Below are 20,699 nucleotides of genomic sequence, written 5' to 3'. Positions count from 1 at the left end.
ATATTCTGAAGCCTGGCAGTCAGGGAATGACTCACCTGCTTTGAGACAAAACATACCAAAATAATGCCTGTTGCATACAGACATTGTAATCACCATTGTATTTGGAAGAGGAAAATGAGGAAAAGGAATTCAGCTGCCCTTCCTCTGAGTCCTCCTCATACAAAACTCAAACCACAGGGGTAGCAAGGGGAGGGGAGTGAGGAAGGAGAAAAACAAATACCTAAGTGGTTTCTATAACCAAAACCTCCATAGTGTCAAAGCAGACTAAATGGCCACACAACACTAACATGCTACAGGATGATCACAGGAAAGTACAGCTTCAGAGAAGATAATGCATCATCACCAACGCCTCTCACCCTTATATTTGCTTAAGAATATCATTAAAATACCAACATAACTCGAGTATTTAGAGAACCCAAGCTTAAAACTACACAAGAGTGGATGTGAAAAGGATGAAGTGTTTTACAGTTAGCACATCATTCATGCAATAAGATAAACAGAGGAAAACGAAAGTGATGAAAGAGGACCTGTAATTCAGAACAAGGAAAGATACAGTTTAACATTCCCTCTGTACAGAGGTTTTTGGAAACAAATTCAAGTTCCCAACAAGCCCTTTGAAAAGGGGAGTCTCAGTCTCAATTATAGCCCAGATTCAGAAATAATTGAGGAAGTTGACAAGAAGTAGTTTCAACATGTTTTTTTTTTGTTAAGGATGCCCTTTTTTCCCCAGCTGTAGAGCTGGAACTGCAAAGTTCAAGAAATTAATACTGCAAACATTAATAGCTAACAGTGATGCTTCTCCTTTATGAAAAAAATTACTTTTCTTTTTAAAGGAAAAGAAGAAATGGTGAAAGCTTTGAGAACCAGGCGTCCTTCCCAGTTTAATTTGTTGGACTTTACATGTATCATCAAGCCAACAGGATCCAAACTCATCAACCCCAGTATGCCACTAAAGTCTCCTACATCTTGCTTTTGTAATAAGTGCACCCTTATGTTAGCATTGTTCTTCCAGGAAACCCTTACAGCTTACACAATCAACTACATGTATTGCAAACATAAGGGCTCACAAACTGTCCAAAAAGAAAGCCAATTTCACAGGACAGCATCCCTGACAAGTACACAGCATTTTTTCCTTTCCATTTTGAGCTGAGTTACGCATTACTCTTGCACACTTGGATAAAGCCCTCACATTTCACATGAAAAGCTCACACAAGTCAGTAGCTATATATCATAGTGTTTGATATCCTAAGCCTTATGAGATTCAATGTGAAATTAAGTTATAATCTGGCTTGACTGCTTCTATTCAAGTTTTGGAAAGGTTTGAGTATTTACCTACAACTGAAAGAATGGTGTAATCTAACCTTACTTCCTTCTAGGAACCCAGATTCTTCTCACTGCCACAATTCATTGCAGCACACTACAGAACTTAAAAGCACACTTAAGTCTCCGAACCTCCGCACCAACAGTAAAAAGCTCCCAACAGTTGCTCCCCAACCTGCCCTTTAAAGTTAGTCATGGCACAAAGACTGTCTTTCAGCAAATTGCTACACACATTTTGGTGAATGACACAGCCCTTTGTACATGAGTAATTCTGATTCCACCTGGTATAATGTCTAAACTTAAAAGTTTAAACTTACTGTTATGTTGCTGTGTTAGTTAAGCCTAACACCCTTATCTTATAAAACCCTCAAGATTTTCAATCATTTCACATGAAAAAAAAAAGAAACATCTGCAAAGGGATGTGGTTAACCTTGCTTATACAAAACAAATACCAGTTTTCAAAACACCACAGTGTTAAGAACTATGTCATTATAGATAAGCCATTCAACTGATGTTAACAAAGTCACTCCTGAAACAAACAAACAAAAAAAATTAAAGACTTCCTACATTACTTTCACACAACAGATGAGCAGTTCATCTATTCAGGTTAGGAGTATGAAAGAGAGCAATAAAGCCATGCCTGCAATGCCAAAATTCAAACTCATAACTGATCATCAGATATTAGCATAAAGCCCAGTGGAAAACACAGATTTCTAACAAGGCTAAAAAGCTGTCTTTAAACTGAAGTGAACTACTTATACCACAAATGCATGCTTCATAAAAACAGTTTAACATCTCCCTGAAAAGATTACTGCTATTTAAGCAAGTTCCTAGTCAAACAATGGAAACTGCAAGAAACAAGCAATAGATCCTACATCCAATTAAAAAGTTTAGAATGCTAACAAAGTACAGATATATTTAAACTCCCAAAAATTCATATATAGGAACAAATTCCTAGTTCAACAGGCCCAACATATCAGACCACAAATGGAAGCACGGAGCTAGCACTGGGAATGACTTGCTTTCCTCAAGTCAGAAATCAGCATTGACTTTTCCATGTGAAGTTATTTCACTTGTTTGAGAAGGAAAACACCACTTGAACTGGACACCTCTTCCCTATTGATTTATAACAGCATGAAATAAAGTTGTGTTATTGGGGGGTCAGTGTGTGTGTGTGTGTGTGTGTGTGTGATGTTCGAGGCCAGTGTTTGTCTGGAAAAGGAGATGGAGATACCACTGAACACTTTAGCTGGCCCTACTCAAGTCTTCAGAAAGCTCTGCAATAAGTCCTTGATTATTATTTCTTACAGCAAAAACTACTGCTCATGTGCATCTCCTGTAACTTTCATGAAGTATTCTAGGCCAAAAGCACAATCATTCCTAACATCACAAAACAGAAAGGAATAACCGGATACAGACTCCTAGTCTCTAGACACCATGCTTAATATCTGCTATCCCTCCTACCACTCCTGCATAAGTGGCTTTCAAATAGAGACTAAGAGCTCATATGTCTTCATTAGCCAGAGGACCAGTAGCTTTATTTAAAGTTTTATTTCTATAAAATAAGGTCATGACAGTAAGAAAGAGATCTAAAAATACATACCACTATCTTCAGTGAGTCTGAATGAATTTTACAGCTTAAGTAAAACTGCTTTTGCTTCCCACAAAAGGGTCTTTATCTCTAAGAAAACCACATTCCTGAAGGCATTTAAAAGCCTACAGTGGACCAAATACTAGAAAAACATATACTGTGCAAAGTAATCATGCATCAACAGAGATTGAGACAGGATGAATTAAAACATCTTTCCTCACCCATGATTTCCACAACCGTTTTTTATAGATAGTAAGCCACATGTAAACAGTCACTCATACAAACTTCAGCTCAAACTGCTGTATGTTATTTTTCATTTAGTTTGAGTACATGGGAGGCTTAATCACACTACAGAGTAGACGCACACTGCTCAACTTCAAAGCCAATTTAACCTACAATTCAAGTCAAAACACTTGGAAATCTACTAGACATCTTACACAGAGACAAGTACAAAGAGTTCAAGAACACCAGCAGTGCTGGGACTATCACTGGCCATTGCTGATGTTTGCTCAAGAAGTGTCTCCTTTGTGTAAATGAAATAGAAGAGTAGGCATCTCAAGAAACTGTTTCAACAAAGAAGATGGAGGGGAAAAGATGATGGGTGATGGGTACAAGCTACTCCTGGGGATATTCCAACTGCACACAAGAGAATTTTTCATAATGAGCACATTCAACAGTTTGAATAATCTCCCCGGGGAAGTGCTGGATTCCCCAGAACTGGACATTTAAGATTCAGCTGAACAGGGTGCTGTGACATCTAGTCTAGGTCACGCTTTGCCAAGAAAGGCTGGACCAGATAATCCTTGAGGTCCCTTCCAACTGGTATTCTGTGAACTTCACACATACCTGTTCCTCTCCAAAGAGGAATTTCTCTCAATCTTAGCAGTTCTCTAGCTCCTAAAACGAACTTGCAATGTATAAATACAATGGCTTGACCAACCCCTAGCAGACTGAAGCTGACTTGCATTTCACTATTCGAAATCCTGTGGGCATAGCAGTAGTTTATTTTCACTGCACTGAAACTTACAAGAAAACCTTAGAAAAGCATTCTGCTACATTCACTTTACCTTCAGACACTTATTCTCCAAGTCATAAGGCTGCCCTGAAAGAAAGAGGCACTTACACTTCGGAAATACCAAAGTCTTTGGCCTCTTGCATGCAGGGGTACATTACACAGGTGAGCAGTAAAGACATTTTCCCTGAGGTCCACTGCTGACTACTTCTTTTCAGCTATAAATTAAGTTTATGCCTTGAATTACACAAAGTAGATTTAAACCACTGATTTACTCAACTGAGCAATTTTGATATCCAGCTCCCTTCCTCTGAACAAGGCCATTGACCATTGTGCTTGAATTACTTCATGCCTTTGTGAAATATGTGAAATACATCTCATGTTATCTTTTGCTTTTTTGGTTTATGATCACTTACAGAAATTACTACCATGGGAAATAAAAAAGAAAAAGAAAATAAAAAGGCCTCAGAACTGTGTTTCAAAGCAAAGGTAAGCCAGGATTAACTCTACTTTTCAAATGTGAAGTTAAAAGTTCCCAAAGGAATAGGTATTAACTTTTCAAACAAGAACCAAAATTCTTTCCCTTGCTCAGCTGCTTCATTCATAGCTGTTCTTTTTGGTTCTTAATCTTACACAAATGTAAACTACTAGTAGATTGACTGGTGTTGCATATTTATAATTGCTACAATTTTAATGATCCAAATCAAACCCAGTCCAGTTCCTCACTACATATAGCTCATCTGCAAACTGTATTCCAGAAGCCAAAGGCACCCTGAGGCAGAAGATACCCTCACACAGTGCAAGGGCATCTACTGTCTATTTTATCTGAGAAGCAACACCACACATGAATGCATCACTGAACTGCGAAGTGTCATCCACAGGTAGAAGGAAAAAAATCAGACCTATATTCTGACCCAGAGATGCTGTAGAACATCTTCTTACACTCCTGCAAGAGCCCTGATGTTTAATGTGTGCAATTGTATTAAGTATCTTCCCGCAGCCGCACTACACAAGTGTAGTGTGCCAGGTAGAGGACAGCTTTTGCTGACTTCAGTGTATCCACAAGCAGAAAACACATCTACCCCAAATACCTGTTTGATCCCATTTTGCCAGGGGGCTTTAAGAGACAAGCTTCACATAAGCATCTCAAAACCATTTAAAGCAACATGCTTACTATTTAGAGAACACAATCTAAATTAACTTCATGAGCCAGTACTTAACCTACTTCAGCCAATTCGGGCTACTCTGCTAGCATTCTGAATGACTCTCAATATCACTTCTTACACATGCTAAAGCAGCAGCCTGGGAGAAAGCCTAACACCAAGTGAGCAGCTACTTCACGACACTACTCATGTATGATAGCATCTTTTCTATGCCTATACTTGATTTTTACTTAGAGCAGTGACACTGCTTGTACAGCTTGGGAACATTACTCCACTTCATTGTAGCATAATCAAGTGAATGCATCTTTAACTATGCTTAACAGGGCATCCCTGGAATTTTCTATACAAGAATTCAAAGGATCAAGGAGAATGCTTTAGAGCTTATTTTGCTTAAGCTTAGTGAGGCCACAGTATGGCTAATGCATCCACCTGGCTGAATACTGACCATTTCAATGACCTCAAAGAGCAATAAACCAAAATGTAGGCCTAATAGTTCATACAGCAACCACAAGTTGTTACCCTGGCTTATTATTTAGATACTTAAATAAATCAGTACCATATCTCGTCCTTATATCTATTCACCTTGGCTTCTTCCAAATGGCCTACAAAAGTAAAATTGAAGTAAGCAGATGCTAAGATTCCCCAAGACAGACCAGGAGTTACTAACAAAGTCTCTGCAGAACAGTAGCAATCATCTGATCCAAGTTCTGTCACAGCACTCTGATGTGTTCTGCCCTTCATAAAATACTGCCTCCTCATCACACCCTTCAGGGAAGTATATCCACCTCCACCATTCATCCATACTTTGCGTACATTTTTAAACTGCAGCAGAAGTAACTATCAACTTGTGCCTCTGCTCATCCTCATACTTCAGTGACACTAGTCTTGCTGGCTGGGCCAGAGCTGGCAATACAACTCAGTTGCTATCTTCTGTGAAAAGCCCTCCTTGCTATATAGATCCACAAAGCCAGCACATCACTGTGACCCAAAATATAAAAATCAATAAATAATTTAAGATAGTTTAAGCTCAATTTACTTGAATGATCAATGTTAGTGTTTTGCTGATTCAAGACCTTAAACTCCAAGAAAGAAAAGAAGTTAACTACTCAGGAGATGAATGTCTGAAGATGACAATTAACAGTTTACAATTATTAAACTCTCATGGAATACTGTAAATGCCCAAGATGAAGGGTTTAAAAAACCCCAGAAAAGAGATCTATCAGTAGTTGTCAGGAGTTTGAGCTACTGATGCACACTCTGAAGCCCCCAGGATCACACTGGCAGAAGCCAAGCCATCATGCTGGAGGAAGTATCCCATTGCACATTCATTGTTCCTGCACCTCAAAGCAGCTGCTCTCTCAGGCAAGGTGCCAGGCTACACAGAGCTTGGCCTGACATGGTGTGACACTTAGGATGCCCCTCAGTCACCAAGAAAAACCTCCAGTACAAAACCCAGATGACTTTACAGCATCTCTAAGAAGACAGAAGCACCCTATGGTAGGAAATCACAGCTTCAGTCCCCGAGTTCCTTTGCTGTTTACAGACCCTTAAAACTCTTTGTTGTGTTACCTTACCTAGTCTAATGCATGAGATGTCATAGCACTGGATAACTGAAGCTACTCCTTACTTGGATAAAGCCAGCTTTCTTTTAGTATTAGCTATTTAAACAGACCAAAGACCACTTTGGGAACACACTGAAGTTCAGCAGAGTGGGTTTGTTTAAGCACAGGGAGAAGAGTAACACAAGAATATTAAACACCAGAAAGACTACAGTGTGTCATTTAATCTGAAACACAATTAAATCTCATTGTCACAATAAAACTTGCTTACACACTGAAAAACATGTGCAACCTCTTGGCTGTTCTTGTCTCACCTCAGGATAAACTAACATGATTCATGAAGCAAAACATCTGAAAAAGCTCAGCAGTTTCCTCTTCAGTAAGGAAACATTTCTATCCATGTACTGCAATTACCAGTTTAAATGCTACGTTATTCCCCGGCAGCCCCTGTGATAGAGTTTATTATCTGCAAAGTGCACAAGTCCAAAGAGGCTCTTGGCCATGCACAGTTATCTTGAAATACCAGGATGATCAGAGGCTGCAGTGAAGGAACACCAACACTCCTCACTGGAGCCAGCTTCTTACTTGGGCAATTGAGAACAAATACTAAGTAGGCATAAATACTGCATTCTGAAACTCCTACAGCTATTCTTGCATATATAATTGAACAGAGAAAGTAATTTTGAGTCCTTTGGGGCTAAAAACAGCTATCTTTTTTTTTGTTATCTTTTCCTACTGTCTTTTCCACTTGTTTTTACAGCTGTCTTCATGTTCTAGAAGGTCTGAAGTTTCACAGTTTGTATTTTCAGCTTCAAGTCCAGAAAAAGATCCTTCCAGAATTTAGCACTATGCAAGAGCTAAAGTGGTGTACAGCAATCTGCCTGATCATTTCTATGTATGTGAATTACTCATTTTACTGAATATTAATGTAGTGTTTTCCATGAGAATTGAAACTATGGCATATTCTTTTCCAAGAGCACATAAAATCTAAAACAGAGGGGGAGTACAGTGAAGTAAAGCATGAAGGTCTGTGGCGAAAGAACATAAAATCAAAGTATATAGAAAGAAACAGTTCACGGTATTAAGAGCTGCCCAATTTCTTTCCTTCTCTTAAGTAAAGGCACAAGTTAGAATATTAAAGAGGCAGCAGAAGAAGGAGCAAGCCATGAACAAGAAGAGAAATTAAGGACAGATTAGTAACCTGAATATACTCAATTATGAACTTAAGAGTAAAAAGCAATGACAATGGGAACTTCTAATCAACAGTGATTTGAGAGAATTCCTAGCTGAATAACTCTGAGCAACTCTTGCAGGTGTTTCACTGCCAACCTTTCATGACTCTAGAGTGTTGGCAGATGTGGCTGCAGATCCAAACCTCCCCTCTTCACATAGTCATAGCTCCCATAATACCATCACAATATAAAAGTAAGAATTCTCCCTTCCCACCAACTTCAGATCTAACCTAACACAGGTCAACTATGACTTAAGTTCTCCACAAGCGTCTAATTACTGACCTGGTTTTGAGTAACTATTTGGTAAGTTTAGCTCTTCAGGAAGATTTGAGGATTTCAAAATATTTGGAGTAAAGCTCAGAACAACAACAAAAAATCCTCAGAAGCATTTGTTTTCAACACAGGTCTTTCATAAACTGACTTAGAAGTGAATCTGAAATCACAGAAAAAGTATTTTTGGAAGCAATAGGGGCCATCAAGGTACATAAAAAGAGGTCTTACTGAATCTCCCCCCTTAGCATAGTCCTGATCTTCACTGAGCTATATGCAGATATAGGACACATGCACATCTCCTTGTATAACACTTCAAAACAAGTCTTCTGTAGTATTAACTTAGAATATTTCACACAGCAGTAATTTTGTTTCAATTTAGAGAGAAATGTTTAAGACCACAATATAAGTTTCAAAGCATATACATCTGCCAGGATTTGGGACATGGGGAAAAGGTAGGCTATGAAGCAATAGAAGAGTTTTAACAACAGAAGGGGTAAGCAAGCTGTCATTCTAAAGAAACCCCAGTATTTCTTGAAAATTTCATTCAGTTTTTACTTCAAATGTTTTCAGCACTAACCTAAGTTTTAAACAGATGTTTTCACTAAAGTTTAGCATGTTTGGAAACTCATCTATTTCCAAACAATATTTTGTGCCTTTGACTAAATACTCAGTAGCATCTCTGAAAGAAGATTCCCCTGAAACAGCTAGAAAAAAAAACCATCATGCCTTGACACTGCAGAGTGAATTTTGTTGCGTAAACTACTCAGCTTATCGTAAAAACATGATTTCAAAATAGATCTTACAGGAAAAAGTGATTGAGACAGGCTGAATATTAGTCTGTGAAGCAGCAAGTCTAAGTAGACAAAAAACCTTCTATACACATAGGCTATATCAGGTTTTCTCCATATACACTGTTATGCTATCTAAGTAATCCATGTATCTGAGCAACTGAAACTACTCTGCCAGTTAAATACCGCATCTCACTTCTAGAGCTTGAAGAGTGTAAGCAACTACAGCCAAAAAAAGGAGCAGGTTTTAAATAAAGAAACCTGAATTAGACCACACGAGCAGCTGAAAGGCAAATCCGCTACTATTTCTGGAGTAGATTAGCAAACTAATCTCTGCAGTGATTAACACAGTAACAGGTAAAATCCGACTGGCTAACAAGTAAACTTGCATCTTAACCAGAACTCAGAACGCTGCCTAGTCCTGCCTAGAGTAGCAAGCTTGGGTTACCAAGTTTGTCAATAAGCAAACAGATCATTCTGTATAGCTTGCCAACCAGTGACCTACCCCACAGCTTCATCAAAAAAGCCCTATTTTTAATGAAGAACATCCCTTAGGCAGTAAGTTGTCTCATAAAGGTGTAAGAAAAAAGTCATACAGACTTTTAGCTTAGCAAAGCGAACATAAATCAGTTAACCCTGTGAATATCCCACAATGGACAGCTCAGTTCCAGTATTTTACTAGTATTCCCCCCCCACCCAGTTCTATGTTAAGCCTACTATTACCAAGGTACTGCAGACTGGACATTTTAGCCAGCATCTCATTCTACTCAGCTCTTCTTTTGCACAGTGCATTAAAGGAGGAACACTTGTGCAAAACTATTTCCCTTCTTCGTGCTTTCATCGCTATTTCTGCCTCTTCCTCACTGTTCTTAACCAATCTACTCACACAAACCTCCCGAGTCTGCTGCCTACTGAAGGCAGTAGGGTTATATTCTCACAAGCATAATGTATTCTCTGACCATGAAGACTCAATTTCACAACTACAGAAACTAATTTAGCATCTTCCATTTTAAACTGTAGCAGTTGACTTTGTGGACACAGAAGCTTTGAAAAGCGAGCTGTGCACATACATTTGTATTACATGCAAAGCATAGACTTGAAATGAAGTTTACTAGTTTTTTTATATCAACACTTTCACTCTTACATGAGGAAAGAATTCTGAATAATTTGAGTAGAACACCTCTCCACTGAGCCAGAGCATCTGCAGCTGCTGTATTGCAGCACTACTTTAACTTCTGGCTGCTTGTTAACATTTTCTTCAGTTCATTCATTCATATGGGGACTTGTTTGCTCTTATTTAACTTTATGGAACTACTCAAACTGCAATGGGAGGATTAACCAAACAGATTTACACCAAGATGATTTAGAAATCATTGCGCACTGTTCCCTGGGAACAGAGTGGTATAATTTTTTGCTAGCCTGTCCAACTCCCCTTTCAAAATGAAAGGAAACCATGGAGCAGTCAAGCCCTTTTCCTTTGGACTCTGCTTCAAGCACTTTTTCATAGATCTTTGTACCCTATATCAAGCAGATTGGACTTTAAAAACTGGGTTTTGGGAACAAAAAGCAAGTAGCTATAGGATATATAGCACTGGCAAGTATAAGGAGCCTGCTGAAGGTGACCATGTCAGTAGAAGAACATAAGCAAGTCTGTAAACTACAAACTAGTTCAGCTTATCTAGAACAGCCTTTCTGCAAGAGTTTCCCTTCACACACTGAGGAAAGTAAAATCTCACCCGTGTCATTTTAAAAAAGTCTAACGATGGCCTGTTCCATCGTACATCCTCCTCCCGTCTGCGCTTTAGCCTGCTCTTCTTTTCATTCAGAACACAAGGCTGAGAGCGGCATCTCAACAAGCCCTGACGCCGGCTGAGCTCGGGTGTGGAGGTGGGAGTGCTGTTGGCTGAAGGCAAGAGATTTCCTGTCTCGGTGATGTGCTCCTGGGATAGCGAGAGGCGGCGCCTTGGGTTAAAGTCACAAGGGCCTCCAGAATTCCAGCGGGTACTCGAGCTTGTGCTGCCCTCGCTACTGTCCACAAACCCGCTGCTGGCAGAGGAAGGTCTGGGTACTGGTGATGTGTTGAAGCTGGTGATAGTGAAGACGTTATTGAGTGACAGTATGTTTTGTGGCAGACTGATACTTGTGCTTCTCTGTAAGGTTGCACTTCCATGACTGTTGCAGCGTTGCAAGGTAGCGCTACCGCCACTATTACACCGTCTCTTTGACACAGGAGTCCAAACTTTTGAATTGCCAGGCTTCCACGGGGACCGACAGCGAGCCAGCTCATCTGGCTCAGACAGGGACCTGCAATGGCGTTTTGTTGGCGGTGCCAAGGGTTGACCCGAGTTTTCATTAAGGTTTAATTCACTTATCCATCCGGACACCATAGATGTACTGGAAGATTCCTGCTGCCACTGCAGACTACCATTACTGGCAGTGCTGGTGCTGAATGGGCACACTGGGAAAGGGTAAGCTGAATTCCTTGTTGTGTCAGTCTGGATTGGGTAACCGCCATTTAAAGCTTTCCAAGGACTCTCTTCTGAAAAGAAAAGATACAAGTGAAAGATGCAAAAGAAAAAAAGACTTTGTTTTCAACCTAGCTTAATACAAAACCATGAATAAAATTCAAGCTTAGAAGGATGAGCCATGAATATCTAGCTCTTAACCACGCTACAGTTACATATTCATTTTAAAAACCGTAGAATATTGAAAAACCATGAAGACCAAGGTATTTCAGAAGCCAATCCAGGACTGCAGTACGTATGTACCTTGTTAATGCTTCTTCCTGTACAATGAAAGATTACAGCAGTGTGTTTCTTTAGTTAGGAACAAGGACGGCTTCCTTACCTGCTCCCTAGTACACAGCACACAGAACAATTAAAACCTGTAGCAGTGAACAACCTATGGTCCGACCAAAATGGATTAACAAGTAATGCAAGAATCCACCAGGGAATTTCTATTCTTTTAATAAGAACAGGATAATCTCTCAGACTGCTGTCCTTCATTTGGCTGTTATGCTTTTCTATTAAGAACACCTTAATAAAGAAAAAGTTTGAAAGAGATGGGCGTTCACATTCTGTGGTGTGAAAAGCTTTAAATTAGAAACAGTACAAAGTTAAAAGCAGACTGCAGATCCTTTCCTTTTCTTGCTCAAAGTGTAGGGGATAAAAAAATCTTAATTCAATGCATAAAATAAAGCAAGTATCCCTTAAGAACCTCCTGCAAGTTTCACTGTGAATACCGGCATAACCCACAGCGCACAACTTCTCATCTGAAGTGGCAACGCTGGGTTAAAAGCGGTCTGCCAGCGAAGCCTCTCACTCTTTTGTAAAGCATTTCTTTGAGAACATTCTGCACATTTTACAGCTGTTCCTCCACATTATACAATGAAGTGTAAGAAGAACTACAGCAGACTTTGGATTTGCAAATTGAAAACTGTTGGCCAGTTAACAGCACTTCATGCTTGGTTAGAAAATTTGCTAATTTAAACCAATTAGCCAAGTAAGTTTCACTTATCCCAGCTTTAAAGAAAGAGTATTTAAAATACCAGATTTTTTCCCCAATGCCTACTTTAAGAGCCTAGATATAACTTTAAATACCGGTATATTCTTACAGTTGTCTAAGTTTTAGAGTAATCATCAGATAAAAGATTTGCTGAGTAGCTTCAAAAAACTGTGAATGCAAATAGCTGTACATATTCCATGCCCAAAGTATGTCATGGATTATCCTGTTTATTTCAATCTTATTTAAAGAACAGCCTATTGTCTCAAAATCATTTAACTGTGCAGACAGCTGGCCTATTCAAACAACATGTTTTATTAGAATTCCTCTGTCCTTCCTCCTCCATTCTTTCAGATGGGTACAACCACATACTGTGCTTTGCCTTAAGCATGTAAGCTCTTCAAGGCAGGGACCATCCATAATTCAATGCAAGTAAAATAGCCAACACAATGGGATCCAGATAATGCTTGAAACTCCTTGCATGTACTGTAGGACAATTCACTAGCTTGGACTGCCCTCATTTTAAAAAAGCCTTAGGAAGCTTTCTCCCAGATTGGGAAGTGGGTTTAAAGAATACTGTGAAATAAAGTCACAAGTTGCACATGTGTTTTAATTCTTCACACGGTAGAATCATAAAGGTCTTTTCCAACCTCAATGATTCTAAGAACACAAATTCCAACCTAACACTGCCATGCCCACCACAAAACCATATCCTTCAACTGCCACATCTACATATCTTCTAAATACCCCCAGGGATGGTGTCTCCACCACATTTGCTAACTTCCATTCAACTGGGACCATCCTGGTTAGCCAGACTGCTGATAAAAAACTGAAAGCAGCCTGGTGAGCCCTTCAGCCACTTCCCTCAGTACCCTCGGGTGGATCCCACCCACATCCATAGATTTGGGTATGTTTACATGGTATAGCAGGTCACTGACTATTTCCCCTTGGATTATGGGGGCTTTATTCTGCTTCCTGTCCTCATCTTTCAGTGCAAGGCCTGGGTACCCAGAGGAAAACTGGTCTTACTATTAAAGACTGAGGAAAGGTGGCATTAAGTACCTCAGCCTTTGTCACTATGACTCCTCCTGTGTCCAATAAAGGACAGATTCTCCTTAGCCTTCCTTCTGCTGCTAATGTATTTATAGAAACATTTTTAACTGTCTTTTATGGCAGTCACCAGATTAAGTGATAGCTGTGCTTCAGCCCTTCTAATTTTCTCCCTGCATAACATCACGACATCCTTGCAGTCCCTTCCTGAGCTGCCAGTCTCCTCTTCCAAAGGTCATTAATTCTCCTCTATTACCTAAATTCCAGGCAAATCTCTCTGTTCAGCCAGGCCAGTCATCTTTCCCACTGGCTCATCCTTCAGTGCCTGGGGAAGAACTGATCCTACACCTTTAAGGTTTCCTTCTTGAAGGGTATCTCCAGCCTTTCTGGACTCCTCTGCCCTTCAGGATTGCCTCTCAAGGGACTCTTGTCAACCAGGCTCCTAAACAGGCCTAAGTGCCCCCTGGAAGTCCAAAGCAGCAGTTTTGCTGACCCCACTCTCCTTGCTGTGATTTCAAGATCACTATGACCAAGACAGCCTCCAACCACCAACATCACCCCCAAGTCCTTTAGTTCACAAAGGACAGCTCCAGTGGGCACCTTCCCTACTTAGCTCACTCATCAGCTATGTGAGGAAGTTCTCTGCCACACACTCCAGGAACCTCTTAGACTGCTTCCTCTCTGTTGTAGTGTATTTCCAACAGACATCTGGTGATTTGAAGTCTTCCACAAGACCAAGGGCTAGCAATTGTGAGACTTCTTTCAGATGCTTACAGACTATAGACTATGGTCTACCTCCTCTTTACCCTGTCTTGGTGGTCTATTATAGACTCCCACCATGATTATCTGCCTTGTTGATAATGGTATTTAAGATAAAACTACCATTTCCCTTTGAAAACATACACAAGCAAAGATGTGCATTTTACAGGGAATTCCACTGAGCAAATAAAACCTCTCCATCCTCAAAGACACAACAGAAGATGCAAAAGTCCAAGTCCATCCCTTAAAATAGCAGTATAAAGTTTACATTTCAGTAAGTAGCATTTTTATTTTTCCTAGATACAACTTCCTCTTACTCTAATAGGACCAAAGTAGGAAATGCAGGTAACACTTGTATGAAGGCACCAGACTTCAATTTACGGTTCACATCATGCTGTATATTCTATGTGGCAAGAAGGTATATAAAGATTTCTACTAGTTGAGGAACCTGAAGGGAAGTTTAGCATGAAAAACAACACTGTTGTGCTTCTATACAGCATAGCAGATATTGAACCAAAAAACGTGTTACAAGGGCTTTTACTATGCAAAGCAGATCACAAGTACAAAACTAACAACCAGCTATTCCCAGTATTGTTCCAAGACCAGCTTAAACCAGCAGGCTCTACAACAGCCTGCTCCATCCCCCTCATCTTATTTACAAAAGAAAGGCTGCTTGCTATACCAATTACCTCAGTAAAACACAGCTAAGGTTTCTGAAGAACTTACCATTGATTTCGAAAGGGAACAAGCTGCCACTTTTGTTCAGCTTCTCAGATGAGTACTGAAATCAATCAGAAGAAAAAGGTTTTAACTGTGTGAAGCAGTCAGCATAGGATACTGCATGCAGTTTTCAGTTCCCCTGTATGTGCATTTAACAACGTCTTTAAAAAGAACTGGGTATCTTGAAGAAATTCCTCAACAGCTGATCGTTATAAATAAAACCTCTGGCAGCTAGATAGTTGTAATGTTTTCTGATCTATTGTGATATATCGAACTGCTTCAGGAATTGCAACATTGGCCCACGTGAATAAACTGCAGAATTAAGAGCAATAATTCATTCTTAATGAAAAAGCTTTGATCCAATTCTCATTTCAGTGGAGAGGGAATTACAGTCTAACAATTGGGTTTCCATTTTCAATCTTAAGGCTAAAAAGCAAAACACTTAATCTTCAACTACAAGACAGGAATAGCTTTACCTAAATTCAATATACAAGCTCTTTAAGGTCACCATCATGAACATTATCTCAATCAGGCTTTACTAGTATTTTATGTTTCCTTAAAACCTATGTAGCAAAATGTCTGCTTATTTTTTAAGAGTACAAAAGTATTTACTATCCAAAAACTGTCTTTTGCAGACTGACAGTCTTTGAAATCATGGTTTACTGGCAATAGCTCACTACTCAGAAACAATATAAAGCCATGCTTAAAACCAGGTTTGTGCGTAAAAGGCTTCAGAATTTATGAGGAAGCCTCATCAGGAGCATCTGCACAGTAGGACAAATTTGTATAAAGGCTTTCCATTTTCTTAACTAATTTTGCCTAGAAAATATTACTACAAAGGCATTCTTTAACCATCTAGATCTCAGTGAATAGAGCTTGCTATCCAGCCTCTTATAAAGGAGTTATAAATAAGCTCAAGGCTCCATCAGAGTCCAAGGATCATTATTTATTTCCCCATCACCACCTCAGGATGAAGACTGCTTTAAGAGAACACCACATTTTATGTGGGCATTGTTTTTTGTGTATAGCTAAAGAAGATAGCATTGTACATACACTTCCTTTCCAGATACAAAGTCAATTTTAAAACAAACATCCTTGGGCTACAAAGCTTTTCTTTCTTGCTGTGCAGCAGCACATGGAGTGCTAGTGACAACTTTATATCCTTGAGCCCCACACACAAGACAAACACTAAGCTATGGTAATATTCTCTTGGCATTATTGTTTTAGAGGCAGGAAATAATGGAACAGATGAAAAGATAAGAATCAGATATTTAATCTTATTTTTAGTGATATCTGCATGAGACAAGCCATTTGATTTTTACTCTATGTTTGCATCTGTAGATGCATTCTTAACTTACTTTTAAAGAAGGCTACTTTAAAGAGCAGAGCCTCAAGTTTAACTGCAAATTTGAGAACCAATTAGCCCAAATCAAACCATCTGAAGTCTGCGACTTGACAGCAGGAGCAGTAGTCACTTTTACTAGCTTGCTTTTCATGACTGCAGTTGCCACTTATATGTATACACACATTTAAGAAGCCAATATCAATTGTTTACTCTAAACAACTAATAAAGCACCATATAGAACACAAGAGCACATTAAGATAACAGTGATATTTACATTTCAGCTGTCCCCAAAGGGGAAGCAAACAAATTGGAGACTTAAGGTTTTTCAGCAAATTCCTCTCTCTCCATTTTTTTCCCCAAATGAAAGGTGATACCAACCTATTCCAACTATCAGATAGCAGCTAAGGAAAACATATTTTTGTAACAGAATTGTGTCAAAATGTATTAGCTAATGTATTTTGACCTACGTGGAAAATGGCAATAAGAATGACTTAACCATAACATAATAAAGGATGTCTAAAAGACCATTCACCCAGGCTAAGGTGTTCAACGCTTAGAAGGAACAGAACGCCTCAAGGACAATATCACATGGCAGTTAGATCAATATTTAGTTTTCACAAGTAGTTTTTAGCCAAATCCATCTTTAACAAGGCTCTCTTCATGAATGCCCAAGTTATTTGATTACCTGCACTTTAACCACCTTAAAAAGCCCTGTCCATCAAATAGAGACTAAACTATTGTGTCCCACAGCTGCAAAGCACTAATAGACTTTTTCTAGGAGGGCATGGAAAAAGTAGGATCACATACACAGACTATCTGCACTACCGAGAACCGCAATGTTCTCAAACCCAGACAACAACCCCATCCTCTGAGCTATTTCTGGCCAGCTCCTAGTGAAGTCAGAACCCGGTTCTATGATAAGGCAGACATATTACAACTACAACTTGTTCTCTTCAGTGATCATTAATACAAAACCTTAAGTTACAAGAGGTGCTAATTCTCTGGAGATTCAGACCAAAAACCTTCACTAAATGTCACATGTGACATCGTATGCAGGAAAGGGACATTAAGCTGCACTTAAGTGCTCAAGGCACTTCAGGGTGATGAAGGAAACAAGAAACTCGTTTATGATCTAGAAAGCCAGGTTATATAACTGACACTAAAGATACTTGGAAGCACTATCCGCTAGTATATTTTAATGATGTCTGGAAGTGCAAATTTGAGTAGACTATAAGGCTGTAAATTGTTTATAGGAGGGAGGATCGTTTTTATCTATACAGCACATAGCAGAAGTCCCACTAGATATTGATGAAACAGAGCACTGAACCAGTTTATCAGCTCTCCTGGGTTGGCCATGCTCTACCCTCCCCCATTCATTCCCTTTGTTCTATGATCTACCTGAAGCTTCCTGAATGAAGAGTTCTTTTATGATTACACTTGAGAAGCTGCAATTGCTAAAAGAACCTTGACAGGGAAAGTCTGCTACCCTCTGTGTGAGGAAAATCTTCCTCAGAATAAGGCCAAATTATTCAACAAGGTCATCTTCCTTAAGAGGAAACCCAAGAGGTCACATATATCCATCTTCCAACTGCTGCTTTTCATGTTAAACCCCACCAAGATCTGATGCCTCTTGAGAACTTTCTGGGAAAAAGAACTTTTAGATAGAGACACAAAACCTATGAAACAAGTTTCTAAGGTTTGAATTGTTAGCTTCATGCAAGAAAGTGGAACTGAACCTCTTCTATGCATCTGGAAAGACTACTCTCAAAAGGAAAGGAATTGCATGGTGTGACACTTAAGACAGCACTGCAAATTTCAATTGGTTTACTGAGTCTTAGCAGATGTTCTGGAGTCAAAATACTCATGTTGAAAACACCTAGTCTTGAACCCAGTAAATGGAAGAGGCACACAAGTGAGACTGACAATTAATTATAATTTCCATCACTAATTTTAAAAGTGCTCTTTGCTACTGAAAATGCAGCTGTAAAAAATAAATCTGGCTGTTCTTTTACATACACTCCAACATACTACATGAAGAGCTCCACAACCTGCGCTATCCTGCTCATTATTCTCAGAATGACTTCTTGATCTTCGTAATGTTAAAGTTAGCTTTTTTATGTCAAGGCATTTTCTCCTGTTTCCAAGTATTTTTGAGTTCCTCCAATTTATCTGCATTCTTCCCAAACCACAGAAAAGCCAGCGTTTATTATCCAAGTACTAACTTAACCACCACACAGATGGGACCTTCATTGTTTGAATAGGCCATGCTAGACTTCCATCTCTCTAACAAATAGCCTCCAAATATGACTAGAGAGGAAGTAGTGAGAAGCATTTGACCTTTTCTCAGAATATAAAGTACTAATTAAGTCAAGTCACATTTCAGACTCAGCCCTCAAGTCTTTCAGCTAGTGGCTTTCCATCCAAGGAAGTCAGCCCCATTTTAAGTCTTTCAACACAAGTCAGCTTCATGAAAATTAAAAACAATAAAAGCCCAAATGCACAGAAAGGATTTATAGTAAAGCTTCTTCCTTCCACAAATACTTTTCTGGAAATGCTCACATTTCCTTCTTAATACCACACGTTGAAGTACTGCACCTCACACAGTGTTATGTCAGAAAACAATACTAACTTCTACATGAATGCCAAAAAGTACTGGCTTAGTCAGAACATATAGAAAAGCCCTCAAGACTCTTAAGGCTCTCAAGAGATCTATATTAAATGAAATAGTTGGTCACTATTTCCTTGAATGATGCCATCAATTCATGAAAGCCATAACATGCTTGCACAAGTTCTCATTATTGAGTAGGAGAGTCAACCAACCAGGGATACTGTTCTGCCCACTTAGTGAAGAACCTGGGACAACCTTCCTGCTTCCACAGCAGGGAACACTATCATTTGAGGTATTTTTCCTGAAGGCAGGTGCAGCACAACAGTGGACATCACTGAGCGTGCATGGCCATATGACATACTAATTTTCCAAGCTGGTGTAATTCATTTAACAGACAAGTAAAAAGCTACACCCAGTATTTTACAACATACTCAGGCAGCAGGTAAAAGTACTTAGTCATCACACAGCTTACACAAATGAAAAAGTGTATTATGTCCCGTATATGCTGTCTTTATGCCCAGCTTAGCTAGCTGGAAGGTAAATAGTTTGAAAGAGCTATTCTTTCTTTTATAACCCTCATTTACAAGCTGCACTACAGAATAGCTTTTCCCCAGCTATTTTACCTATTTGTGCCAAGACAAACACTTGTGCAGATGCCCTATGAAAAGAATCATGAAACTGATAAGAGTTAACATTAAGCTTAGCAAGAAAGGTTAGATTTAAGCCTTGACCAGCTCACAATACAATTAACCACATGGTCCCACAGAACTCTGTGCCAGCACAAGTAATGAAAGGTGCAGGCACAACCATTTCAGAATGGCTCTAAATTGCTATTAGAAGAAACTACAGCATTAACCTGAACTTCTTGCCAAGAAGTCCAAGTATGCTAAAGCAGATTCAAGACACTCACTAGCACTCTTTTTCCCTCTTATTAAAACTTAGCAATTGCCTTTTTACTAGTGGAAAAAGGGTGCTTTATCTTAGGTTCATGTTTTAAGTCAAGAAGCCATCATTTGCTCCCATTAAACCTTTCTCATAGTGCGCAGTCCTAGTTGCTCACTTTTATTCACACTTGTTTCTCTATTTATACACCTTCCTTTGTGATTTCCAGACTTTTCCAAGCTGCCACTGTATACAAGCAGAACGTTTTCCTGGCCTCAGAACTCATTTTCTTCAAGAACGAAAGTGTTTCCAAAACCAGTTACTTAATGAAGGAGGAGAGGAGCAAGAGAAGGATGAGGGCAAAGCAACTGATGAGACTATCTGCCATTTTCCACTCCTCCTTTACCCTTTATTGTAAGTACAGATAAAGACAGGAATAAAAACCAACCAACATCACATTACACCATGCTAATACAACCCTGTATGGACTCCATAAAGCGTAGAAGTACATCATTCACTGCTCTTGCAAGTCTCTGATCCAAAACCTACAGTAACTATAGGTACGACAGCTCAGTTTCTAAATCTATGCAAACTTTAGTGCCTCAAAAAATAGGCATTACAAGATGCCACTACAAGATTAGTTAGAAGCACTGCTATTGGTTATAAGTCATCACCGGCTCACACCTAGGCCCAGAATTTAGTTAAAAGCAATGAGTTTGCCAGTTCAAGAATACAGGAAATTCTCCTACAAACTATGTATCTCAAGTGCTTCATCAAGCTAGCCAAAATAAATTCAAGCTGATTAAGCATGTCTAAGAGTTAACATCATCAGTACTTTCATACCTGCCTTTCAAGAATAGCACATATTTAAGGTAAAGACAGTAAAATCGACTAAA

General features: G+C 39.3%; 1 protein-coding gene across 3 annotated transcripts in view; it reads right to left on the bottom strand.

The window, feature by feature from the left end:
* FAM53A (family with sequence similarity 53 member A) overlaps positions 1-20,699 on the bottom strand; it is a 71,347-nt gene that overhangs the window by 28,429 nt on the left and 22,219 nt on the right. For all 3 annotated transcript variants that reach the window (XM_065661035.1, XM_065661042.1, XM_065661048.1), the window contains exons 3-4: positions 14,975-15,029; positions 10,675-11,477 (exon numbers count right to left, since the gene is read on the bottom strand). In XM_065661035.1, coding sequence (XP_065517107.1) covers positions 10,675-11,477; positions 14,975-15,029 — 858 coding nt within the window. The remainder of the gene's footprint in view (positions 1-10,674; positions 11,478-14,974; positions 15,030-20,699) is intronic.

This window comes from Lathamus discolor, chromosome 1 (genome assembly GCF_037157495.1).
Source record: "Lathamus discolor isolate bLatDis1 chromosome 1, bLatDis1.hap1, whole genome shotgun sequence".
NCBI lineage: Eukaryota > Metazoa > Chordata > Aves > Psittaciformes > Psittacidae > Lathamus > Lathamus discolor.
The sequence above is the reverse complement of the archived record's forward strand: the minus strand, read 5'-3'. Positions and strand labels throughout refer to the sequence as shown.